We start from the raw sequence: 17,840 nt of genomic DNA, 5'->3' as shown, positions 1-17,840 counted from the left end.
AGCTATGGTATAATGTTCATACGCGTTTTGGGGTGATGTGACAGCCGAACAAAACATTAGGACTTATTATAAGCCATAGACAGCCCACAGCCCTGTAATAAATGCAAGTCGGTCGCATCACAACTCATTCTTCTTCTTCTTCTTCTTCACCTTTCGGATACAAGCAAATTCATTAATAGCTTAAGACTTTAGAGAGCCCATTTTGCTATGTTTTCAACGTTTTATGAATGTTTAACAGCTATGAAGTTGGAAGAAATTGACGGGCAAAGCATAAAAGGAAAGTATTCTTGCCCCCGAGTATAAAATTCAACATTTAACGTGTGAGATTCTACATGATTGGAGAAGGAAAAGAAACATTCTTATAAGGGTGTAGAAACCTCTCTCCAATAGATACATAACAAGCTAAAGCAAACAATACTTACTAGCGGTGGTCCGACATTTCTTTTACCTTAAGTCACCTACAACCTGGTTATGCTACTGTACTTGTCTTGAACGGCTTGCAAAACGAGGAATGATCTGAATCTTGACCTGGAGGAAAGAGATGGGAGGAGAAAAATTTATATATTCCTATGACCTTTTAGGCCAAATTTTCCGTTCTTCAATTAATAATCAAATAACTTAAGTAGAGATAGACAATGGCCTAATAACAGAGCAGCAAAAAGGGGAAGCAAAAAAAATAATGTTGGAAGAATATCCATCGACTATAGATTATAAATTAAAGCATTACACAAGTAAATAAATAGAAATGTGAAATATCTCACTAATGAACTGAAGGAATCGTTTTTACTGGCATCGTTACTCGTTGTCGGGACGACTAGCTAGCTTGCTGATCTGATCCCTCCGGGCGACGATGATGGGCATGGGAAAATTTAACAGCAACAGGGAACTGTAAAGAAGATGGCTCTTTTGGTATTTATTCTGACTCCCTCACACTCTCACTTGTCAGCCACAGCTTCTTCTGGATGATAAACACGACCTCGTCGCTCTCCAGTTCCGAATCGGAGCTGGAGTTGGCAGTTGCCACTGTTTCCCAGTGCAATGCAGATAGATGTTTCTTTACCATATCTATAACAGATTGCTTGTCCCTGATAATGATGAAACCAGTGGGTCTGAGTATGCGATCCATCTCGAGTAATAGGTCCTCGGCGCTGCATTCTTTCTTCTCGATGTCAGAAAACACGGTCCATGCGTGGAGAAGATCGTATGTACGAGGATATGTCGAGAAGGCTTCGCACCTGTTAAAAATGTATCAAGTAATTGGCTTACCTATTTTGAATATAATCATAAGGATATGCAAGTGCATTTTTCAGTTGACTACCAGTTATTGGTAGTGCCAATGAGGCCTCGGTCATATATCAGCTTCAGTGTATTAGGTCCGTCTTCTTGAACGACATTCATCACCCACACGTCCTTGTCCTTCAGAGCAGCTGCAAACGATCCCATGTGTGCCTTCATGTCCATCACGTTCCTGATAGTATCCGATTCGATCTTTGGACTCAGCAGATTCCAGTAACTCTCGACTCTACGCCGCCAAGTTTCCTGCAACAAGGCGATAAAAAGTTCAGAAACTTCGGCATCCGGATTTGAATTAGTCGAATTCACCCCGGGTTTCAGTTACCGTGTCTTTTTCAAACATTTCAGAAGAATAGCCAAAGTCCTGAAGTCGTGGAGGAGGTGACGTTAATCGAGCTGGCCAAGGAGCCAATCCACTGCCCTTGGCTTTATGATCATCTGCATAAACAAACCCAGTGTCATCGTTGAGTAGTAAGTAAACAAAAATCTACATCAAGCCATTCGACAAGGAACTTACGATCCGAGTAAGGAGTGATACAAGCTTCCATCAGCACACCCCAAACAGCATCAGGATCATCAGTAGATCGGCAAAGAGGAGGACGAGTACCGGGTTCTCTTTGCATATAACAATCATTTGTAAGGGGTTTTTGCCAAATTACAGTCTGATTCCTCTTTGCAGCTATTCTCCAACACATACGACCCACAAGGGCACTCATTTCTCTCCATATTCTCAGATCCTCCTCATCCTGTGCATAAGCTTCTGGAGATGAATAAGCAAAATAGCCACCAGGTCTAAGTACTCTATCTAGCTCGAGAAGAAGAATCCCGTCTCTTTGAAGCCAATCAATTCGACACCGAGAACAGTGTGCAAGTTCAAAAGATCTGCTCGGGTAAGGGAGCCTCTTCGTTCCTAAAACACCAAGGTATGCAGGAATTCCTCTTTCTAAAGCAAACTGAATTTGATTTTGATGAACATCATTTGGTGCTAAGGACATTGCTATGATATTAGAAGAGAGAAGATATCCTCCAAAACTTGCGACACCACAACCGACATCAAGAACAGTACGCAGTCTTCCTTCATCGTTCATTTTATCATTTGAAAAGTTGAGCATCTGAAAGATGAATATCATAAACTTGAGACAACACCATGAATGGTAGAGATAAAAACATGATATTCTGTAAAAATGTGCAAATTTGAGTCATTTAATGAACTTTGTATTCAAAATATCATACAAAAAGCAAAAAAAGTTGTGTTATCCTTCCTTTCTAAAGGGTTCAGAAGTCTTACATTTGCAATTGAAGCAATGTACTTATCAGCTCCATAGTGAAAATGAGTACCTCCTCCAGGGAACACAATTTTTTCGCCTTTGACAACCATCCAGTTCTGATCCGATTTCTCGTGAGCAAGATGAGTATGCGGTATGTTCGCTTTCCACACTTCGTCTCTGCTCTTTGGCCACTTAATTGGAACCTGCAGCAACACATTAGTAACAAGTAAAAGTTAGAAACCAGCAAAACCTTCAGATGTTACTCAGTGTTACCAAATAGCTACCTTATATCCTGCTGGAGGCGGAATCAGGCAATTGAACCGCCTCTCTGGTGGTGGGCAGTGTCTTTCATAATGCTCCATTAAAGAAAGGTCGAGTTTCAATCTCATTTGATATATGAGATGTCTGTCCAAGCAGGGAATTAGTTCCGAATGCCGATCGTCACAAACCTATGATATAAGAATCACACTACATGAGTCTTCACTCCCCCAACAAATATTGGCTCAAGGAAGACAATTACTTACCGGGTAACTTTTCGGTACGATACCATCTTCTGGATCTTCCTGCACAGTTGTGGTTGAAGATTCTTCAGAGTCTTCACTCCCCAACAAATAATGGCTCAAGGATTTGCTGCCGTGCTGCAGAGTCGATGCACCTCGGTCTTGATTGCCAAAAATGGATCCATAATATGCATACAGAAACCCAAGAAATATGGCCACAACACATATGGTAGTGATTAAGCGCTTCTTCGGAGTTCCATCAGATCTTCCCCTCGTCATTTATCAAACTTTCAAGCTTTTCTCAACTATATAGTTCGACCCAAGTACGAAAACGAACAATGTTGCATGAATCACCTAAAGGAAAACTGGAATAACCTCCCCTCCTGAAGCTACAGTAGAAAATGACGGCAATAATCTGTAAAAATTCAGGAAACCATAAAGTTCCACCACAGAAGAACAGGCCAAAAAACACAAATAACCTGATTTACAAATATGTAAACCCGTTCTACTTAAAGTAAGTGAATTAGCCCCAATTACTATATTGGCAATCCTTTATCCAATCAGGGAGGGGGAAAGCCAAGCCACCAGCTGAGCGTTGAACTTTTTTCCTTTAAGCTGTTAGCCCAAAATGTCGGTTTAGATTAATAACTTAAACGTGCAGTAAATTCAATAATCCTTCCCAGTAAATGGGAAGAGTCAAGAAATCCGACATTCTCAAACACCATAACACAAGTTTAAGCAACAGAAATTTCTTCCAATATGCATAACAGGGGAGAAAAAATTCCAACCAAACTCCAAGCAAATTGAACATCGTACAATACACTGACAGTCATCTCGTGATTAAACCGACATCAAAATACGAAAATAGCTAAAGCGACGAAAGCAACGAGTGTCGGTGCATTCAACCAAATCCTGAGATCTGACAAATCACCAGAGCAAAATCCCATCCAACACTCATAAACGCATCGATTAAAATAACCAATAAACATCTCGAAAAAAAAAAAAATCAAGGAATCAAGCAACGAGAGATCCAGAACCAAAAAGAATTAAGATCCAAAACAGAAACCAAATCAGAAAATGGGAGAAAAACAAGAAAACGGCAAGGGAATCTTACTGGTAGCGGATCGGGAAGCGAGTGCGAGGAGTCAGGATTAGAACAGCGAGAGTTTCCAGTAAGTGAAGGAAGAAGAAATTGAAAAGAACGACAAAGAATGGAGAGACCGAAAGAGAAATCAGATCTAGGAGTTGTGATTTGATGCAGAAAATATGCTAATTTTGGGAAAGGACTCGGTCTTAAGTACTCGCTGCTCTGCCTTTAGCCACACAGATAAAGAGAGAGAAGGAGGCTAGTGTTGTGGGTCGACATGACGAGAACAATTTAGTTTTACATTTAAATTTTGTTTATAAATCTCTTATTTTCAAGATTTTATTTATTTATTTATTTAAAGTTGGGTGAAATAAATTTTGAGTGGCATTAATATGTATTCATTCATAGTTTTATTTATTTAATTAATTTTAATGAAAAAACTTAATTAAATGTTAAAAAAATAAATAAATACATTTAATTTTGCAATTTTTTTTATTAAATTACAAATTTACACATAAATTCTTGACTTATTCTACCTTTTTTAAAATTTGAGATTCTATCATGCACAAAATTAAAAAAAATTAATGATGTATTATATACATAATTTAAATTCGTATACAATAAATTCATTAACTATAGAATGTGTTATATTTAAAGTTTTAAAATAGAGAAAATTTGAAAGACAATTAATGAGTAAATTATAGTTGTGGTTAATAAATTTAGAAGTGGATAGATAACAGGTTAACCGTGGTCAAATGTATCGACATTTATTCCATCATTTATATCTTTTTATTATGATTTTTTAAGCAATAATATATTATTATGGTTGTACATTCACTTGAAAAAAAAAACTATATTATAATATATTAAATGAAATTTAGTCTAAAGTTTATAAATATTTTATATAATTTATTATAATTTGCATATTAACTATATTCATATCGGTCTAAAATTAAATAATAAGACTAAATGATTGTTTGCCTAAGTTGAGCATATTTAAAATCTAAAATAATAAATATCAATTATTAATTATTAATGCCTCGTAGTATGGATTTGAATTAGACGTATTATTATTATCAAATCTGATTATTTTTTATATTAGTTTTACTTATTGATATTAGTTTTTTTTTTTTTTTTAAAAATACATATTATTATATTGTCTGTGACTAGTGACACGTTTGAGAAAAATGACACGTTTGAGAAAAATGACGCTATCAAAATTATTATTGCTCGTGTTAGAGAGAAATGATGTGACCCGATACTTGAACGTGTTTAATTGTTAGCACTATTAATTAATATGATAATAGTATGCAAAATATTGTATTAGGTAGTTAATGAAACATAATAAGATGAGTTTAGTTGGGATTTTGGTTGTTGGAAAAAGACAAAAAAACGGCTAAGCATGGAGTTGAAAGGAAAAAAGAGGCGAATATTATTACTTTTATTATTAAAACTCAGTGTCTTTCTGAGAGATTTCTCCATTTTTCCCGGCCGGTAACAAGCAGGGCTCGTCGGCGGCATCACCTGAAAGCTCGCTCTTTATTCCCTAAATTACATTACATTACTACTACCATATATATATATTACCCATTACCCATTACCCACTACCCACTTCTTCATCTTCACTCTCTTCTTCCCTGCGACCTTCCGGGGCTGAAAACCCTCATCTCCTGCTGCCCGTACTTCAGCCTCTGCGCCTCCTCTCTCGAGATCCGGTACATGTTCGACAGCACTCCCAGCGGCAACATCCTCATCTGCGACACTCGCCCCGCCAGCAGATTCGTGATTGCGTTGTCGTTCGTCTTGAATGCGATCCACTCGAATCCTCTGTCGCTTGCTCGTTTTATCACCACGAAGTTCTGCGGAATCATCAGTACCTGTCCTTCCTGGACCTCGCCGTCGAACACCGACTGTCCGAAGTTGTCCACCACCTGCACTCTCGCGCTGCCTCTCGTCGCGTACATCACTGAGTGACTGTTCACTGTGTAGTGCGGAGCAACCATCGCGTTCTGCGTTTCCAGATTTCGAAGATTTTAGTGGTTTGGGGGAAAGATTTGGGGGTTGAAATTAACGTTTACTTACGCTGTAGAGGACTCCTCGTTCGGCGCTGAGGCGGACTTGGCGGAGAACGGGGAGGGTATGGTAGTTCGCGGTGGAGATTCGGCCGCCGCGTGGGTTGAACACGTCGGCGCGTTCTGATCGGCCGATGTTGTGCTTTAATCGGAGTGTGCAAATGGTTTCTTCTAAGCCATTCTCCGATTCTGATTCTGATTCGATGTATCTTCCTCTCGATCTCTCTTCTTCATCTTTCTCCGGTAGAAGCACCTCGAAATCTTCGTCGACCTGCACGATTCTGTCTCTCTCGTCGTCTTCTCCCTTTAGCTTCCGAACCAATCCACCGTCGATCTGGAAAGCTTCCTCTAGAAATTCGTCTGCAAATCCGCTGAATAAATTGCCTGATTTCTCGCCGGAAGATCCTTTTCGGCTACTTCTTTCCCATTCCTCTACGCCTCTTTCTACCTGCTCTGGCCTTCCGGCAAGGTAAAATTTCTGAAACAAATTCGCCGTTAGAATCTTAGGGTTTCGTTACCAAATCAGTTACAAAATCGTTCTTAGGGTTTCTTTACCAAATCAGTTACAAAATCGTTTACTCTGTTTTTTTAGTTCAACTTACTCTGAGGTAGGGATCGATTTGGTTGGCGACGTTGCGAGTGTCTGCGAATACGATCAAAACGAGATCGGATTGTCCTCGATTATACATCCAGTGAGAAACTCCGGCCGGGACGACGAGGAGATCTCCTTCTCTGAAGGGGCGGATCTTCTGATGCTGGTCTCTGAACGCAGATCCGGCCGATTGCGATCTTCGTAAATCAGTCTGGTAAGTCTCTGCACAGCCGGGGATGGCAATGCCGCGAATACCGAAGCCTTGGGCGACGAAGACGAGTTTAGGAGCATTAGAGAAACCAGGAAGAAGCAGACCTTTGGGCCGGATTGTATGGCGGATCATATTGACGCCGGCGCACTGGAACTCATCGTTGTCCTGGTCCCAGACTTCAGTGAAACCGGCCTCCGCTTCAGCCCGGCGAACGGGTTCTTGAGCTCGGAGATTCTCAAGACGACAGGCTCTGGGAGATTGGTAGCGGTGCTGTTGCCATTCTTCACTGCCTTGGAATTCCCAGGGGCTCTGCTGCTCAATCTGAGAGAGGCAGCCATTGATAAAAACTGCTAAACATAAAAAGGTAAAAAGAGAAGAGCGAGCCATTGCTGGTATGGAGAAGAGAAGGGCTATTAGTTATGGTGGTGTGAGAAAAGGGGAGGAAGGTGGAGGAGTATTTATAGGTGGCCGGCGGAGGCATGGTGGTGACAAATGGATGGCGGCGGCGGTGACAGAATACGTGGTGGCGGGATTCATGAAGCGACGCTCCAGCTGCCATGCCGGTTCTGACTCGCTTGTTCGAGCCTCCACGGACCATTGCTAAATTGGTAATATATGCATATTTTTTTTTTTTTTTTTTTTTTTTTTTCTCATTCAAATTATTACAATTGAATTATTAATTAGGTTAATTCAATACATTATTACAAAATAACGTTGATTACCAAAATTAATTAAAAATATATAGTTAATTATCGGAAAATTAATTGCATAAATAAATATATAGTTTATTTTAAAAAGCTTCGCCGACACCCGGAATATAAGGGTACATTTGTCATTCTGCAGGGGAATTCAATAAAACTTGTCTGAGGAAATACGACACGACGTATTGATTTTTGGGCTGTATTGGGCCTGGTCGGCTTTGATAGCCCAACTGTAATTTTTGGGCTTTTGGCCCACTAATGTTCTTGAGACACTACTCAATCTTTCTCCATTTCGGGAACGAGGATTGAACTAGAGAATTAATATTAAAAAAAAAAAAATCGAGTATTTTAAATCGACCATGACACGTGTCATTATAACTCGTGTATTTAATTATGTACTTCTAAATTAGTAATGAGATATTAATTCTCGTCATAAATCTTCAATTACGTTAAATTAGACTTTAAATTTACTTAAATCACTCACTAATTTTAAGAAAAAATTATAAAATTTACACAAATATAAATTTAATAAATGCAGAAATTGTGGGGTGTAATTTTCAAAAACTCATAAATTTCAAATAGTCGTTTTTCTATTTGATTCATTAAGAGCATATTATGATATGAATTTTCTAACAAAAACTTATTAGAAATTAAAATCTCAAACATTTTTTCAAGTTTAAATTAAATTTCTCCATTTTTTTTAGCCTAAATGAACCAAAATTTCCAATCCTAATTCAATAATTGCAAGCCAAATAATTCTTCAAAAATAAATCAATAAATAAAAACTCATAAAGATTAGATAAAAATGAAAAAAGATAATGGTTGACTTTGTTGATTTAATCTTTTACTTTCATAAAACTTACATAAAAAATGCAGATTACACGTAGCTTCATTGGCCCCACCGTTACTACACGTAGCTTAACGGCCCCTGTGATATGACACGTGGATTTCACCGCTCAAACGGAATATACCCATTATTGTTGTATTTACGTTAATTAAATAGAATAAAATGGGTAATATTAAGTTTTTAACGTATAAATTAACCATTAAATAACATTTATTAAGTTATTCCAACGGAAATTACCACGATTGTCTTTTCCTTTGAAATTTATTAAAGTTTGAATTGGAAATTGAAAGTTTAATTTTAAAATTAATATATTTTGAAAAGTTTAAAAGTAAAACTCGAGATTATCATAATATAACTTATCGTTGGTTTTTTTAAAAAAAATTAAAATAAACAATTTTTGTATTAAATAATCGTATTATTAAATAGGTAAGAATGATGCGATTATTATATTCATTGTTTCTTTTAGAAAGGTAAATGGTAGAACTCAGATATTTTTTTTTTTAACAAATTCAAAATTTTGGATTGGTGACTACTGAAATAAGATTTACAACCAATCTAACACAACCTCCAATTTGGAGTGTGTTCCTTATTTGGTTGGTTGTCAGGTTTATTTTTATAATTATTTTTAGAAAAATCATACTTATCCCACATTAATTAATTATATATATATATATATATATATATATATATATATATATATATATATATATATATATATTATATTATATTAGTTGTTTTCAAATATTAAAATATTTTTAAGTTACAAACTCAAATATTCTTATCTTCGTAACAACTGGGGTAGTTAAGTCAAATATTCTTATCTTCATAACAGGGGTAGTTAAGTCAGGTTGGATTGTAAACTCTATTCTATTTTGAAATTAGTGCTTGATTAACTATAAAAATTTAAATTAAAATTTTAACTCATAGACTCAATAAAAAAATTTAATGGGTTTTATTTTCATATTAAATGGGAAGTAAAGCCAGTAGATTTACATAACGGTCGTTAAGTCTCCCGTCGTAGTGACGGCGTCGTTCGATTGGTGACCACAAAAATCCGACACCTAGGTTTCAGCGTCCGTTTCTCCTGGCCAATAAATATCCCCTTCCTTCTCCAGACACCTCCCGTTCTCTACGGAATCACCTTCATTTTCTCTTCCGATTCTTGAGTTTTCTCTCCCCGTTGATTCTCGTCAGCCATGGCGCAAAATCCAGTTAGAGTCCTCGTCACTGGAGCTGCCGGTACTGTACCGATAAACATTCCGTTTCTTTCTTTTCGTTCCTATTGATCTAAGATGATGTCGGTTTATCAATCGTTTCCGCTTTTGGTTTCTTTTTCTCTTTGTGTGTTTGATTTATTTCTGTGATACTGTTACTTAGCGCATCTGTCGTTTGTTGTTTGTTGTCTGTGTTTGGTTTGAATTTGCGATCAGATCTGTTGGTTGTAGTTCATTTCTTAAGTTTCTGCTGTGAATTTCGTCGCCGTTTGGCTTCCTTGTTTGCTGTTTTCGGAGTCAAATTTGGAAAATGAGGCTCTATCTGTTTCTTCGTGGTTTTATAGAATGAGTTCGAACGATCCTTGAGGTTTTGGTTCTGTTATGGAAGTTTTTATGTGTTTCTTTCGTTGATCTTCGAGTTCTCTGTTTCAATGTGTTTAAGATTTGCAGTAATGAACGTTGAAAGATATAGGCGGAGGAATTGATGTGGATCTAGAAATTGAATCTGTGTAGCTTGATATTTATTAGTGATGTTTGCTTTGGGTGTTAATGCGGACAGATATCACCAGTATATGTTGACTATTCCTTTATTTCGATAAGAGCTCTATTTGTTGTTTATTTTTCTAGAACAGTCAATAGAATACCAAGTCATTCTTTTTGAGTCGCTGCCCTTCTCACTCTCGTGAATATTATGTGCATATGAGCAGTAACCGGAATTCATTTGCTGTTTTCTGTTACTATTTCATAGAAGAAACACTGTATTAAGACGTTACTCAATGGTGACCAGAAAAGAAGTAATGCATTTGCTTGTTGGATTTTCAGGACAAATCGGATATGCTCTTGTGCCTATGATTGCCAGAGGAGTATTGCTAGGACCTAACCAGCCTGTCATCTTGCACATGCTTGATATTCCACCAGCTGCAGAGTCATTGAATGGCGTAAAGATGGAGTTGGTAGATGCAGCCTTTCCACTTCTTAAGGGTATAATACAGCAATTCTTCTCTAAGCTCGAACGAACTCATTTAACAGTTTCTGTGATTGTCTTATTGTTTATGTATGGTTGATACTATATTTTAGGTGTTGTTGCTACAACTGATGTGGTTGAGGCATGCACTGGTGTCAATATTGCTATTATGGTTGGTGGATTTCCAAGGAAAGAGGGTATGGAAAGAAAAGATGTGATGTCTAAAAATGTTTCAATTTACAAGGCTCAGGCTTCTGCTCTTGAAAAGCACGCTGCTGCCAACTGTAAGGTAACTGACATTGATTGCATTCCGTATAACCAATTTTACTGAAAAAGCAATGTTCTTCTATTTCTTTGTAGTTGATTATGTTTGAACGGTCAGACAACTGACTCTGTTTCCTTACTCTTGCAGGTTTTGGTTGTTGCTAACCCGGCGAATACCAATGCATTGATCTTGAAGGAATTTGCTCCTTCCATCCCCGAGAAGAACATTTCGTGCTTGACTAGATTGGATCATAACAGGGCATTAGGCCAAATTTCAGAGAGATTGAATGTTCACGTATCAGAAATTAAGAATGTTATTATTTGGGGTAACCATTCATCTACACAATACCCCGATGTCAACCATGCTACTGTCAAGTTACCATCTGGGGAGGAGAAATCTGTCCGTGAGCTTGTTGCTGATGATGCATGGTAGAGTTTCTGTGCTATATATATCTGTCTATTAAGTTTGACGCGTAGCATTTACAATAATATGTGGTTGTTTTCTCATTGAAGGTTGAATGGAGAGTTTATTAGCACTGTTCAACAACGTGGTGCTGCAATCATCAAAGCCCGAAAGTTCTCAAGTGCATTGTCTGCTGCTAGTGCAGCTTGTGACCACATTCGTGATTGGGTGCTTGGAACCCCGGAGGTTGGTGATTTTGCTATAATCCTTGAACTTTGTGTTTGGTAAAGGCTGATTTATAGCTCATTAAAACTTAATATCCCTCCAGGGCACCTGGGTTTCCATGGGAGTTTATTCTGATGGATCCTACAATGTACCAGCTGGACTCATCTACTCGTTCCCCGTCACCTGCCAAAATGGTGAATGGTCAATTGTGCAAGGTATTGTTTAGTTTCTTTATGCTTTCAGTTATAAAATTGGAAGACCACTAAAGCAAACTCAAGAACAGCCCAGAAAGGAGCTCCAACTATTAGATAAACATACATAGATTTTTAGGCCTCTGGGATCATCTACTAATTACAAAAGTTATCAAAAACCAACAAACCTCTTGTAAGATCCCCCGACGACGTTTGTATTCATTCAAAGGCCTACGGTTTTTGAAAGTATTTGGATTTCTTATGCTGCAAAATTATGATAATTTCTGTTTGTTTGTGATCCTTTCCGCATCCAGGACTTTCGTTGGATGAATTCTCTAGGAAGAAACTGGATTTGACTGCGGAGGAGCTGACCGAGGAAAAGGCTTTGGCTTACTCCTGCCTCTCCTAAATAGTTGGCCACTGCTTCGCGTCCGTAGTATGGAGGTAGCTCTTAAATTGACGTACTTTTTCAGAGTGGTTACAGTTTTAAATAATGCCATTGTTAAGGAAGAGGTAATTTTCTTCTGCTTCTGATGCCATGTATTTTCCCGATTTCCATTTTGTTTATTATGATTTTCCATCACCAACCGTGGCTGTTTGTGTGATGAGTTTTATGAACTTTGTTGATTATTAGATTCAAATATATTTCCCACCACAATAATTCTCTCGAATTCATCTCAGGATTTTGTTTGTTTCTTCTCAAGAATTTCAAATAAATTCTGACCCATTCGGCCGATCACGATTGAATGTCTGTAGAGGAAAAGGGGTTTTGTTTTCGTCCAACGTTAATGATGAACTAGTATTTACTACTAACAAATATTTGACTATAGTTAAGAGACAAGAAATATAACCGAAATATGGTCATTAGAAAACCTTAAAAGAACTATAATTAAATTTATTGGGATTTGACACATGGTTGTTCCTCGGTAGCTTCAGTAAATTTGATTCATAAAGTTTTACGTTACCCAATATCTAAAATCTAGGAGTCAAAACAATTTTTTCTAAAAATTTAAGATTTAAACTTAAATAATATTATTTAAGACGTGTTTGGTTTTATAAACATTATTTTTACATTCGAACTAAGTTTTTAAAAATTAAAAGAAAATTTGGAAACTAAAAGTTTATTTATTTATTATTTTTATTTTTTAAGTTTGATGCGTTTCTTTGAGAAATATTTTAAAAAATTAGATATTGCATTAAAAACGAACTTTTCTTCACCATTGTTTTGTTTGAATTGAATACTTTCACAATTTTTAATGAATTCAGTCCAACATTTTTATATTAAAAATAATAAACGTGACTTCCAAGTGTTGGCGGACTAGAATTAAAAAAAAAAAAAGTAATATTAATTAAAAAAGGGGCAAAATGGGAAAGACAAATTTTATTTCGGTTAAGTTGAGACGGCTTCTTTATAGTTTAGTAAGCTAAAACTATATATAATAAACTGAACCATGTATATATTTCTTCCAGCTTGAAGTAAACACTGGATTGAGTGAGTGCATTCTTGTGCGATCCTAATAATTTTCTCTAAATAAGGTTATTTCTTTTCAAACACAAAATACATGAAAATTCTTTAATTTAATTTGAGTTGCCATTAAATGATTCAATTAATATTAATATTAATAATTTGATTGTTGTCAAGAAATATCCATAAAATAATAAGAGGCTTTTGTGGTTGTTCGACATTTTTGACGTTTCCCTTTTCTTGTCTCTCACTCATTGTTGTTTCTTCTTATTCCATTTGTTTTTTCCTTCACTAATCCACGTTTTTCCATTCATAATGCAAATCAAAGAATATACGTAGGCATATTCCATAGATTCCTCCAATTTTGTTAGACGTTCAAATCTTTTGCTCCAATTTTAATATTGGGTTATGATAAGGCTCGATTTTATTAGAAATAGATATGGAATGAACGATTGAATAAAAAAAATCTTAGGGAGTTGATTTCATCCCTTAGATTTATGAGTTAATTAATTCTTGGACATATTCTATAAGTTAAGAACTGTACCGTAAAAGAACGGTGAGATTTCACATTGGTTGGAGAAGGAAACGAAACATTATTTATAAGGGTGTATAAACCTCTCCCTAGCAGACCCATTTTAAAACGGGAAGTCCAGAAGGGAAAATCTAAAAAGGACAATATTTGCTAGCAATGAACTTGAGTTGTTACACAAACTCTCTCCCGAACATAATTAATTCTCAGATATATTGAGAACCCAATTAAATCAAGTTCGACATGGTGATATCTCACATAGTGATATTCTCGTTCCTAGCACTATTTTTACGATCTTGTGCTTTAAAAACCTATTTTCTAAGCTCTAAAATCGTTCTCGAATAAAGTTTGTAATTTTGTGTTCAGGTCAAAATTTCCTTAAAGAGAACAAGAGTGAGTATAGGGAAGGTTGAGGCAGCATTGGGATGCCAACACCACCACAAAGAAAGAGTGTTAAACATATGGAAATAATGGTAGCTTCGAGCGGAAGAATGTCTCGGGATGTTGACTCGGTGCTTGCAAATTCTACGGTGTGTTCGTATGGCAGCGCTGGGACATTGTTGACGCTACCTTGCCTCTCCAGTGTTGTTTCAATTTAGTAATATTATTGATACAACCCACTTTATAAAAGATGCAAGCAAGAAGACGGGGAACAATATCGACGAGAGCCATCTAATATCGAAGAACGAAACCTCGAACGAACAGAGAATTCACGCACAAGTTTCATCAGCATGATGTGGGACGACATTAATATGAATATTCTTAGTCAAACGAGAACAAGTCAGGATGAAACTCGAACACCCAAAGATCCAAAGTCCAAAAGAAAATTCAGCTTCCCCTTTCATTTTTAGACTATTAACAAAGCTTGGAGGGCTCTTATGGAGATTTTCGAACCCTCGAACGTCAAAATATGATACTCAAAATTCCTTAATGACCTTATCCATGGCTATTGATAGTATAGCTAAGAAAGGAATCATGACTAACTCAATCTAACCCTAATTTATTAAGTATATCAAAAATCTGTGTGTGTTTGACATCGTTTTGATTATAAATATAAATTATAATGACAGTCTATTTTTAATGTCAGGTATTGACTTACATTAAGATTAGATTTACGTTTAGGAGTGTTCAAAAACTCCATGATCTGAAACTAGATCAATCCAATCCTTCTGATCTTGGTTGGGTTGAGTTGAAATAAATGAAAATTTTATGGGTTAAAGTTAGTTTATGGATTTACTTAGAATTTGAATAGATGAACGTCTTCCCATCGAATGTTTCCCTTTCCAACCGATGTGAGATCTCACAATCACCATTCAATGACCGACTCTGATACCATTTGTAATGGTCTAAACCGACTACTAACAAGTATTATCCATTTTGGTATCATGATTATTAATATGCGTTTACTAAGGAGAGCTTTTTGCACCATTATAAAATATGCTTTGTTCTCCTCTCCAATTGACGTTGGATCTGACACGAATCAATTAGACGTTTGTTTAAAGGGTGAAAATAAATAAATAGATATTTTTCGGTTGGGTTATAAATTTTAATTAAATATTTAAAAATAAATAAACAGATATTTTACAAAGTTAGAATAAAAAAATATGGTTATTGTTGGTTGAATTTTTTTAAAAAAAATATCTAAGCTTTTTATCCACATCTCCAAATTTCTGTCAAGCCCTTCAAATTTGCTGTTTCATTCATTTCCCCCTCAATATTTCATCCATATTTCAAAAATGCCCCTCCTTGACTCAATTCTCTGCAATTTCGTTGGATTTTGAGAGAACTTAAAACTCAGGCAATCCTGGGATTCCTCCAGCTTTGACGAACACATTGTACCAAAACTCCATATCCTTATTCTCTTCGTTATAATAACTCGAACTCGAATCGGAATTGGAATTATAATTCTCGGCCGCATCCGACCAAAAGCTCTCGTCAATCAGCGGTGGAGCAGCTGTGTCGTCCGCTGTGTAGCTGTAGTACTCATTTTCAGCCATGGAAGCATCTGTGGTGAGTGAGGAACAGATCTCAGAGGTTGAAGATTGTTGTGAAGGGGACATTGATGAAGAACAAATGGGCAAATGGGTTTGATTTGTGATAGCCATTGGTGAAGAATAATTTGAAGAACTTTTTGATTTTGTTTGCTTTTTTGTTTTGTTTTTGGATTTGGGAGGTGTTTTGATGGGTTTTTGCAGCCTTTTCTTCAAGTGGGTATGCCAAACGTTCTTGATTTCATTGTCTGTTCGACCGGGCAACTTGGCTGCTATTGTCGACCATCTATAGTAACAAAGAAAAAGTAAACAAAGTTAAGCCCAATTTCTATTTTTGATATTAATTAAATTATGTTTATCTGACCGTTTTGACCTGTTATGAATTGTCGTTAGTGTCACGATTAGGAAGAAGTTTTTACACCTTTAAAAAGAATGCTTCATTTCACTCTACAACTGATGTGACATCTAACAATCGACTCCCTGGGGGCCAACGTCTTCGCTGGCACACCGCCTAGTATCTGACTCTTGTACCATTTGTAATAACTCAAACCCACTGTTCGTAGATATTGTCTGCTTTGACTTGTTACATATCGCTGTCAACCTTACGCGTTTCAAAACCACGAGACTGACAGTCTTATGTAATGGGTCAAAGTGGACAATATCTGCTGGTGATGAGTTTAGGCCGTTACAATCAAACATTTTACTTTTAAGATGCCTTGTTCATTGAGCTATGTTCAAATTGACTCGAGAAGTTAATAGAGTGTAGTAAATTACCTATTGCCAAGCAATTCATGAAGGTTAATAATGACGTCTTCTTCTTCTTTCGTGAAGTTGCCTCTCTTAATATCAGGTCTCAAATAGTTCGTCCACCGAAGTCTACAACTTTTCCCACATCTTAAAAGACCTACACCAAAAAACACAAAAAAGATCAACATATTACGTCAAAAAAAATCCAAACTTTTTTAAAAATACGACGAAATTGAAAAATTCAAGACATGGGTTTTTCTGGGTTTCTGTTTTTCTTTAGAATTCCAATAAATTTAGAGGAAAAACTCATAAAAAACAACTAAAAACTCGATCTTAATATGAAAAAAAGCTGAACTGACCAGCTTGTTTAGGAAGAGCTCGCCAATTGGAATGGCCATGATCTTGAACAAAGTTGGTCAGAATTCGATCTTCTTCAGGAGACCAAGGGCCTCTCTTCAGCCCCATTTTCTCACAGCAAGGAGCTCTCCCCATTGATCTCGATCCTTGTTGTTTATGTTGTTCTTGTTTTGTGGGATCTCAAGAGGAGGTCTGACCTGAGAGAGTGGAGGAGATCCAAGGAAGATGAATTCAGGTTGGAATTTATAGAATTTATGTTAAGAGGAAAAGATTGATATTGAGAGATCCAAAAGGTGGTGCCTTTGAATAATGAATAATAGTCTAAGTCGACAAAACCAGCTACGTTCAAACGAGTTAGGGTAATTTCCACGAAGGAGATTACAAAAAGGGCCCATTTTTGCCACTAAAATTAGGATAATAATAATAATAATCATCATTATTATTCAAATTGAACTTGTTTTATTTTATTATTATTCGTATTCTATTTAGAGGAGCCGTTAAAAATACTTTATTATAAATGATCCGAAGACTTTTGAATATGATTAAAGGCTTTAGGTTTAATGTAAAACAGGTATTAGTTGAGGAGGAATGAGATTACACAGGTAGGTACGACCACATTTAAAATATTGATATTGAGGAAAATGTCGAGATATTAATTTTATAGAAATATGGATAAAAATATCCATAAAATGTGTATATTGATTGATAATTAGATTTTTATTTGAATGAACGTTTTCCACCTTATAATTTATATTTACGTGACAGGTAAATCTTCGTGACATGTCACGAAATTTAATAGCAAAAATAATGATATTATATATATAAAAATGGTGTATTTAGTGTGACTGGTAAAGGCGCACGAGGGAGGAAGCGAATTGGTCAAAAATAGTAGTTAATTTCCCACAAGTGGTAAATAAAA

General features: G+C 36.3%; 4 protein-coding genes across 7 annotated transcripts; 1 reads left to right on the top strand and 3 right to left on the bottom strand.

Annotated features, from left to right (window-relative positions):
* Positions 1-562: 562 nt before the first annotated feature.
* On the bottom strand, positions 563-4,409 carry LOC111779357 (probable methyltransferase PMT3). 4 transcript variants are annotated; one of them, XM_023659508.1, is made up of 8 exons: positions 4,176-4,409; positions 3,086-3,476; positions 2,846-3,010; positions 2,582-2,764; positions 1,811-2,405; positions 1,619-1,731; positions 1,319-1,539; positions 914-1,235 (listed from the first exon to the last, which is right to left on the bottom strand). In XM_023659508.1, exons 2-8 carry the CDS (start codon positions 3,338-3,340, stop codon positions 914-916), a joined length of 1,854 nt encoding a protein of 617 aa, XP_023515276.1. In that variant the 5' UTR covers positions 3,341-3,476; positions 4,176-4,409. The 4 variants fall into 4 exon arrangements, with proteins under 4 accessions (XP_023515279.1, XP_023515276.1, XP_023515275.1 ...); XM_023659507.1 differs by having other exon boundaries at positions 3,086-3,450; XM_023659510.1 differs by lacking the exon at positions 4,176-4,409 and adding an exon at positions 3,562-3,657 and having other exon boundaries at positions 3,086-3,450.
* A 1,151-nt stretch (positions 4,410-5,560) lies between these two features.
* Positions 5,561-7,466, bottom strand: LOC111779358 (11S globulin subunit beta). The gene is made up of 3 exons (XM_023659512.1): positions 6,823-7,466; positions 6,231-6,698; positions 5,561-6,157 (listed from the first exon to the last, which is right to left on the bottom strand). Exons 1-3 carry the CDS (start codon positions 7,408-7,410, stop codon positions 5,771-5,773), a joined length of 1,443 nt encoding a protein of 480 aa, XP_023515280.1. The 5' UTR covers positions 7,411-7,466; the 3' UTR covers positions 5,561-5,770.
* A 2,202-nt stretch (positions 7,467-9,668) lies between these two features.
* LOC111779359 (malate dehydrogenase, cytoplasmic-like) lies at positions 9,669-12,503 on the top strand. The gene is made up of 7 exons (XM_023659513.1): positions 9,669-9,810; positions 10,608-10,766; positions 10,863-11,038; positions 11,162-11,442; positions 11,527-11,662; positions 11,745-11,856; positions 12,147-12,503. Exons 1-7 carry the CDS (start codon positions 9,768-9,770, stop codon positions 12,239-12,241), a joined length of 1,002 nt encoding a protein of 333 aa, XP_023515281.1. The 5' UTR covers positions 9,669-9,767; the 3' UTR covers positions 12,242-12,503.
* Positions 12,504-15,483: 2,980 nt separating this feature from the next.
* Positions 15,484-17,139, bottom strand: LOC111779205 (transcription factor MYB15-like). The gene is made up of 3 exons (XM_023659300.1): positions 16,924-17,139; positions 16,592-16,721; positions 15,484-16,103 (listed from the first exon to the last, which is right to left on the bottom strand). Exons 1-3 carry the CDS (start codon positions 17,054-17,056, stop codon positions 15,614-15,616), a joined length of 753 nt encoding a protein of 250 aa, XP_023515068.1. The 5' UTR covers positions 17,057-17,139; the 3' UTR covers positions 15,484-15,613.
* Positions 17,140-17,840: the final 701 nt, after the last annotated feature.

This window comes from Cucurbita pepo, chromosome LG17, assembly GCF_002806865.2.
Source record: "Cucurbita pepo subsp. pepo cultivar mu-cu-16 chromosome LG17, ASM280686v2, whole genome shotgun sequence".
In the NCBI taxonomy this organism is placed as follows: domain Eukaryota; kingdom Viridiplantae; phylum Streptophyta; class Magnoliopsida; order Cucurbitales; family Cucurbitaceae; genus Cucurbita; species Cucurbita pepo.
The sequence above is the reverse complement of the archived record's forward strand: the minus strand, read 5'-3'. Positions and strand labels throughout refer to the sequence as shown.

Excerpts from the sequence above, each read along its gene's own strand:
- LOC111779357 (XM_023659508.1), bottom strand. The coding sequence starts at position 3,340 with ATGACGAGGGGAAGATCTGATGGAACTCCGAAGAAGCGCTTAATCACT. Across the intron at positions 3,011-3,085 it reads TCGTACCGAAAAGTTACCCG|GTTTGTGACGATCGGCATTC; the intron begins GTAAGTAATTGT and ends CTTATATCATAG. Across the intron at positions 2,406-2,581 it reads ACATTGCTTCAATTGCAAAT|ATGCTCAACTTTTCAAATGA; the intron begins GTAAGACTTCTG and ends TTCATCTTTCAG.
- LOC111779358 (XM_023659512.1), bottom strand. The coding sequence starts at position 7,410 with ATGGCTCGCTCTTCTCTTTTTACCTTTTTATGTTTAGCAGTTTTTATC. Across the intron at positions 6,699-6,822 it reads AAATCGATCCCTACCTCAGA|AAATTTTACCTTGCCGGAAG; the intron begins GTAAGTTGAACT and ends AATTTGTTTCAG. Across the intron at positions 6,158-6,230 it reads AACGAGGAGTCCTCTACAGC|AACGCGATGGTTGCTCCGCA; the intron begins GTAAGTAAACGT and ends CTGGAAACGCAG.
- LOC111779205 (XM_023659300.1), bottom strand. The coding sequence starts at position 17,056 with ATGGGGAGAGCTCCTTGCTGTGAGAAAATGGGGCTGAAGAGAGGCCCT. Across the intron at positions 16,722-16,923 it reads AGCTCTTCCTAAACAAGCTG|GTCTTTTAAGATGTGGGAAA; the intron begins GTCAGTTCAGCT and ends TTTTTGGTGTAG. Across the intron at positions 16,104-16,591 it reads CATGAATTGCTTGGCAATAG|ATGGTCGACAATAGCAGCCA; the intron begins GTAATTTACTAC and ends TTGTTACTATAG.
- LOC111779359 (XM_023659513.1), top strand. The coding sequence starts at position 9,768 with ATGGCGCAAAATCCAGTTAGAGTCCTCGTCACTGGAGCTGCCG. Across the intron at positions 11,663-11,744 it reads GGGTGCTTGGAACCCCGGAG|GGCACCTGGGTTTCCATGGG; the intron begins GTTGGTGATTTT and ends ATATCCCTCCAG. Across the intron at positions 11,857-12,146 it reads TGAATGGTCAATTGTGCAAG|GACTTTCGTTGGATGAATTC; the intron begins GTATTGTTTAGT and ends TTCCGCATCCAG.